This window comes from Penaeus vannamei, chromosome 12 (genome assembly GCF_042767895.1).
Source record: "Penaeus vannamei isolate JL-2024 chromosome 12, ASM4276789v1, whole genome shotgun sequence".
NCBI lineage: Eukaryota > Metazoa > Arthropoda > Malacostraca > Decapoda > Penaeidae > Penaeus > Penaeus vannamei.
The window spans coordinates 2617921-2625420 of NC_091560.1; the positions used below are offsets into that span (position 1 = coordinate 2617921).

The 7500-nt window shown below is 49.0% G+C and overlaps 1 protein-coding gene across 1 annotated transcript in view; it reads left to right on the forward strand.

Annotated features, from left to right (window-relative positions):
- LOC113818873 (plexin-B) overlaps window positions 1–7500 on the forward strand; it is a 79267-nt gene that overhangs the window by 65261 nt on the left and 6506 nt on the right. The window contains exon 15 of the mRNA XM_070128479.1: window positions 4375–4434. Within this exon, the coding sequence (XP_069984580.1) occupies window positions 4375–4434 (60 nt within the window). The remainder of the gene's footprint in view (window positions 1–4374; window positions 4435–7500) is intronic.

Here is a 7500-nt window from a genome sequence, read left to right on the forward strand (position 1 = left end):
GAGAGGAAATGGAGAGAGGGAAATGGAGAGGGGGCGGGAAAGAACATGTGACGTAGAAAAAAAATAGGAAAGGGAATGCGAGAGAAAGAGAAACAGAAATAGATAGATATATAGATAGAGAAAGAGACAGACAGAGGGTAGATAAGATACGTCACGGAGAGGAAATGGAACAACCAAATAAATGAAAAATGGAGAAGGAACATTTCTCCCCTCTTCCTCTCCCTCTCCCTACCCCTCCCCTATCCCCTCCCTCCCCCCTCAAAAAAAGGGAAAAAAAGAGAAATTCTACGTACATTGTTTCCCAACTTTGAAAGAATTCCTTTTAAAAGGCTGATCATCCATAGATTTCCGTAAGAGGCTGGACCCATCCTCCTCCTCCTTCCTCTCCCTTTTCCCCTCTCCTCTCTCCTATCTCTCCTATCTCTCCTATCTGTCTCCACTCTCCGCTCTCCTATCTCCCCTTTCCTCTCTCCTCTCTCGCATCTCCTCTCTCTTCTCTCTCCCTTCTCTTCTCTCCCCTTTCCTCTCTCTCCTCTCCTATCTCCCTTCTCCCCTCTCCTTTCTCCTCTTTCTCCTCTCTCCTCTCTCCTCTCTCCTCTCTCCCATCTCCCGTCTCCCCTCCCCCTCCACTTTCCTCTCTCCCCTTCCTCCCCGACTCCTTTCTCCTATCTCCTCTCCCCTCTCTCCTATCTCCCCTCTCCACTTTCCCCTCTCCCCTCTCCCCCTCTCCTCTCCCCTCTCCTATCTCACCTCTCTCCCTCTCCCCTCTCCCCTCTCCCATCTCCCCTCTCCTATCTCACCTCTCCCCTCTCCTATCTCCCCTCTCCCCTCTCCTATCTCACCTCTCCCCTCTCCTATCTCACCTCTCTCCTCTCCCCTCTCCCCTCTCCCATCTCCCCTCTCCTATCTCACCTCTCCCCTCTCCTATCTCCCCTCTCCCCTCTCCTATCTCCCGTCTCCCCTCCCCTCTCCTATCTCTCCCCTCTCCCCTCCGCCGATGTCCTACGTCTCCCAAGGACCCTCGACACTCCTATAGAGCCTCTTGAAGAAAGTCCTTAAATGGATTAAGATGCGAGAGGAGGAGCCGGTCGGGCCCCTCCTTCTAAGGTGTCTTGGTGAAGGGAAGGGGGAGAGGAGAGGGTGGAGGGAGGGAGGAGGGAGGGAGGGAGGGAGGGAGGGAGGGGAGGAGGGAAAGAGGGAGGGAGGGAGGGAGGGAGGGAGGGAGGGAGGGAGGGAGGGAGGGAGGAGGGAGGGAGGGAGGGAGGGAGGGAGGAGGGAGGGAGGAGGAGGAGGGAGGGAGGAAAGAGGAAAGAAAGAGGGAGGAACAAAGAGGGAATCTGCCCGTCCCTCCCTCCTCCTCCTCCTCTTCCTCCTTCCTCCTCCTGTTCCTCCTTCCTCCTCCTCTTCCTTCGTTCTCCTCCTCCGTCCTCCTCCTCTTCCTTCTTTCTCCTCTTCCTTCGTTCTCCTCCTTCTCCTCCTCTTACCCTCTCCCCCTCACCCCCTTCCCCCCTAATGGCGTATACTGCAACCGCCTGGATCACCCCCCCTTTGGGATCAGCCCCCCCCCCTCCCCCCTCTTGGCTCGCCTCTCCTCTGTTCGCCTCGCTCGCTCTCCCTTGTTTCCGTTCTTCCTCCTCTTTCTCTCTCTTCTTTCTCTTGCTTTCTCTCTCTCGACATTTCTGTTCCCTCGTCTCGTTACCGGTCCTCTCCTCTTCTCTTCTCTTCTCATCTTCTCTCTTTTTTCTTCTTCTTTCCTCTCTCTTTCTCATTCTTTCTTTCTTTCTTTCTTTCTCTTTCTCTTTCTTTCTCTTTCTCTCTCTCTTTCTCTTTCTCTCTCTCTGTCTCTGTCTCTGTCTCTGTCTCTGTCTCTTTCTCTCTTTCTCTCTCTCTCTCTCTCTCTCTCTCTCTCTCTCTCTCTCTCTCTCTCTCTCTCTCTCTCTCTCTCTCTCTCTCTCTCTCTCCCTCCCCCTCCCCTCTCTCCCTCTCCCTCCCCCTCCCCCTCCCCCTCTCCCTCCCCCTCCCCCTCTCCCTCCCCCTCCCTCCCCCTCCCTCCCTCTCTCTCTCTCTCTCTCTCTCTCTCTCTCTCTCTCTCTCTCTCTCTCTCTCTCTCTCTCTCTCTCTCTCTCTCTCTCTCTCTCTCTCTCTCTCTCTCTCTCTTTATCCCTTTATCCCACCCACACGTCTCTCTCGCTCTTTTGCCTTGTTTAATAAAGTTGTCGAGCATTTATTAATTAAATCTGCAGAGCTTTATTTAATGCATTTCCATTGTGTTGCGATTCTAGGCTTTTTTGATGTCTGTTTGTTTCATTTTATTTTGTTTTTATTATTGTTGTTGTTATTATTATTGGTATTTTATTATTATTATTATTATTATTGTTGTTGTTATTATTGTTGTTATTGTTACTATTAACATTAATGTTATTTTTATTGTTATTATTATTATTATTGTTGCTGCTCCAGAAATCTCATTATCATTTTTTTATTTTTTTATTTAATATCATCTTGAATACAAATGTCATTTCTTTCTCTCTCTCTCTCTCTCTCTCTCTCTCTCTCTCTCTCTCTCTCTCTCTCTCTCTCTCTCTCTCTCTCTCTCTCTCTCTCTCTCTCTCTCTCTCTCTTTTCTTTTTTAATAATACTATGTTAATAAAAGCGACACCCATATTCATTCGTATTTTTTAATTATTATTTTTTGTTCATACCTCGCGCTGGAGTCTATACGGTGACTAATGTTTAAATCACAATATTAATTAGCAAGGACGCTGTTCACTTTTAATAACTGCCAGACGTATAATTAACCGTGAACGACATAATTGTATCTTGTGTTATAACGTTTATATGATTTTTTTTTTTTCTGTTTATTTCTCTTTTTTCATTTTCTATTCTGTATTTTACCGCGATTTTGATGTATATATTCCGTTTTTTTTTCTTTTCTTTTATTGTATGGATTTATTAATTCCTTTTTTCTCTTCTTATTCCCGGTTATTGACTTGTCTTCCGTTTCCTGTGTTCTCAACGGACGCAAAAGACGGTTATTTTTGAACGCGACCGCCATTTTTCTTCCGTTTTTTATACGGTCCGTTTTCTTCTTAATTTACGGCAGATCGTAAGAGAAAATGGGAAGTGTAATTTCAGGGGGATATTACGCCTCGAATGAACTACCTTTTATTTTTATTTTTTTTTTATTTTTTTATTTTTTTGAGTACTTTAACTTTTTTGTCTTAATCTTTCTCTTTTTCTTTTAGTGTTTTGGTCGCTTTTTTTCTTTTCTCTCTCTCTCTCTCGCTGTTGTTGGGTGTTTTTCTTTTCTTTTTCTCTCTCTCTCTCTCCCTCTCCCTCTCCCTCCCTCCCTCCCTCCCTCCCTCTCCCTCTCTCTCCCTCCCCCTCCCCCTTCCCCCCTCCCTCCCCTCCCTCCCCTCCCCCTCCTCCCCCTCCCCTCCCCTCTCCTTCTCTCTCCCTCTCCCTCTCTTCCCTCCCCTCTCCTTCCCTCCCCTCCCCTCTCCTTCCCTCTCCCTCTCCCTCTCTTCCCTCCCCTCCCCTTCCCTCCCCTCCCCCTCCCCTCCCCTCTCCTTCTCTCTCCCTCTCCCTCTCTTCCTTCCCCCGCCCCCCCTCCTGTTTGTGAATATAAATTTCACCTTTGAATTCTTCTGATTATACCTGCATTAATTACGCCTGCAGGTATAATTTTATTGCAGACCTTCCATCATTATGAATTCCTATTTGTGCGGTTTATTTAATTCTTTTAAGTGTGTTTATATATATATATATATATATATATATATATATATATATATGTATATATATATATATGTATGTATGAATGTATATATATGTATATATATGTATATTTTGTGTATGTGTTATATTTATGTATATTTATCTTTAGTGAGTTTCTTTTTCTTCAAGTTTCTGTAATCATTCTTGTTATCTGTAACTTTTATGCACGATACCTGTGTCCTATTCATACCCACAACATATCCGCATCCACATCCACACACTCACCACACCTTATCACATCCACATCCACACCCTATCCACACTACACCCTCACCACACATTCCCCACATCCACACCACATCCACACTACACCACACCCTCACCACATCCACATCCACACCCTATCCACACTACACCACACCCTCACCACATCCACACCCATCCACATCCACACCACACCCTCCCCACATCCACATCCACACCACACCCATCCACATTCTTCCACACCCTCCCCAAACCCTCACCACATCCACCCCCTTCCACACCCCTCCCCACCCACCTACCCATCCCCCCCTCCCCCCTGGCGCCATACCCCGCGCCCACGACCCTCCACCAGGACTCCACCTGAGCCACCGTCTCTTCTCTCTTCTCCCCCAGATGATCCACCTCGTGCGGGATGAGCCACAGTATGAGAAGATTCCCTATTCCTCGCCGCAAGTACGTGTCTCTTTTTTGCCGCTTCTGGGGGGAAAAATTGGGGGTGGGGTGGGGGGGGAAGGGGAGGTATTTGGGGGGGTATGTGGGGAGGTTTTGGGGGGTATGTGGGGGGAAAGGGGGATTTGGGGGAAAATGGATGGTTTTGGGGGTATGTGGGGAAGAAAGGAGGTTTTGGGGGGTATGTGGGGGGAAAGGGGAGGTTTTGGGGGGGTATGGTGGGGGAAAAATGGATAGTTTTGGGGGTATGTGGGGGAAAAGGGAGGTTTGGTGGGGAAAAAGGGGGATTTGGGGAGAAAGGAGGTTGGGTGGGGTATGTGGGGGAAAAGGGAGGTTTTGGGGGTATGGGGGGAAATGGATGGTTTTGGGGAGTATGTGGGGGAAATGGGGATTTGAGGGGGAAAAGGAGGTTTGGTGGGGTAAGGGAGGGGAAAAAGGGAGAAGTGGGGGAAAAAGGGCTTTCGGTAGGGGTGGAGGGGAAAAAGGGAGGTTTGGTGGGGTAAGGGATGAAAAAAAGGGGATTTGGGGGAAAGGGGAGATTGGGTGGGGGAAATGTGTAGGTTGGGTGGGGTAAGGGAAGAGGGAAAAATAAGGGAGGTTGGGGAAAAATGTTGTCGGTAGGAGTGGAGGGAGAAAAATATGGGGAAAAAAAGGAGGTGGGGTGGGGAGTGGGGGTAGGGGGTGGGGGAAAGGGAGAGGGAGAGAGAATGGAAGGAGGGAGGGGGTGTGGGTAGTGGTAGGGGAGGGGAGAGGGGAAGAGATAGGGATAGAGAGTAGGAGAAGAGAGGGGGGGGAGGGGGAGGGAAAAGAGGTTTATCATGTCTTCATTATTTATTATTATTATTTATTGTTATTTCTTATGCACATTTGTTATTCATGTTGATAGAGTAGGCCTATGTCCATTTATGTGCGTGTGTGTGTGCGTGTGCGTGTGCGTGTGCGTGCGCGTTTGAATCAGAATCAGATATAAACACACATAAACGCATTTAATTTCTGGTGTTTAGTTTCCCACATATTTATCACCCTGTGTTCTGCGGTTTCTCATGTTCACACGTAACAGAGAACGTTCTTATTTTTACTTAAATTACTACGCCCGCATTTCGACCTTAGACACGCCCACTTTTCTACCTCTGACCACGCCTACTTTTCTACATTCAGCCACGCCTACGCCTTTAGCTCTATTCACGCCCACCCTCCTTCCTCTAACGCCGCCCACCCTTCCACCTCGAAACCACGCCCTTTTGCTTACTTCCTCCTTCACCCTCCCCCTTCCCCCTCCAACTTTCCTGTCCCATCCCTTTCCCCCTCTTGCTCCTCCTCCCTCTTCTTCCTCCTTCTCTTCCTCTTCCTCTTCTTCCTCCTCCTCCTCCTCCTCCTCCTCCTCCTCCTCCTCCTCCTTCTCCTCCTCTTCCTCCTCTTCCTCCCTTCTCCTCCCCCTTCCCCTTCCCCTTCCCCTTCCACATCCCCATTCCCCTCCCTATCTCTCCCCATCCCCTCTCCCTCCCCATCCCCCTCCCCTACCTCTCTCCTCCTCTTCCTCCTCCTCCTCCTCCTCTTCCCCTTCCCCCTCCCGCCCCCGTAGCTAAATCCTCCGACACAGTGCCAGGCGAGGGCGGGCCGTGTGGTTAATGGCACTGACGTCTTTGTGTTCGGGTTCATAACAGTGCCTCGCGTGGCACTGTTTATGTACAGGGGGGTCGCCGTTTGTTCTCGTGGAAACTTACTGCGCTTCTGTCCTGCTCTCTCTTTCTTTCTTTCTTTCATTCTTTTTCTTGTCTTTTGCTTTGAGTTTTGTCTTTTCTTTTTTTCTTTTTTTCGTCTTTTCTTTTTCTCTTTCTTTGTTGTTTTTGTTCTTTTTTCTTTCCCTTTCGTTCCCTTTCGCTCTCGCTCTCCCGCCTCGTTCTCCCTATCCTTCCTTTCTTCTTTTTTCTTCTTCTTCTTCTTCTTACTCCTCCTCCTTCTATTCCTCTTCATTTTTTCTCCTCCTCTTCCTCCTCCTCTTATTCTTCCTTCATCAATCTCTCTCTCCCTTTTTCTCCTTCTTTTCCTCTTCCTCTAATTCTTCCCCCATCTCTCCCTCGCTCCCTCTCTCCCTATCTCATTCACTAACTCATTTTCGTCCCCATTCGCAGCCCATATATCTCCCCCCTTTTCTCCCCCCTCACCTCTTCCCCTCTCCCTCCCCTCCCCTCTTCCCCTCTTCCTCCCCTCCCCCTCCCCCTCCCTCACCTCCTCCTCTCCCCCTCCCCTCCCTCACCTCCTCCCCTCTTCCTCTTCCCCTCTCCCCTCCCCTCCCTCCTCACCTCTTCTTCTCCCCTCTTCCCCCTCCCCTTCCCGCTGCCCATTTTGGAAGCCTCATCTGCTCTGGGAATTATCTGTGTGTGGATATTGAGAGCCGGTTGCGATGTGCCAAGGTTGCAGGGGTTAAAAGTGGATGTTTGGCCCCTCTCTCTCTTTCTTTCTTTCTTTCTCTGTCTGTCTGTCTCTGTCTCTCTCTGTCTGTCTCTGTCTCTGTCTATCTCTGTCTCTCTTTGTCTGTCTCTCTCTCTCTCGCTCTCGCTCTCGCTCTCTCTCTCGCTCTCTCTCTCTCTCTCTCTCTCTCTCTTCTCGGCGCGCGCTCGCTCTTCCTTTTCTTCTTCTTCTTCTTTTCTTTCCAGTTTACTTCTATTTCCATTCCTGCTTTCTATGCTTTTGCCATTGTTATAAATGTGAAATGCACGATTTCTCCCCCTCTCCCCCCTCCTCCTCCCCCAACGTCAAATACATCCGATCCTTTTTTTTTTTTTCTTCTTTTCGTTATTTATTTATTTTTTTTATTCTGTCTCCTTCTTTTTTTTTAAGTTTGTGACCTTGCTCGCCTTCCCCTTCGCTCTTACTTCGTGGTTCGCCATTCTCGAGAGTTCGTGTTTGCACAAAGACAAAACACTCTCGCGGCCCGGGACTTTCTGCCTCCGGTCCACTCATCCTTCGGGTATTGAGGTTTTCGAGTGCATTCGCGGGTAGACGAGTGCGTGGGTGCTTTCCGTGTGTGCGTGCGTGCGGTGTGTACGTGCGTGCGGTGTGCGTGTG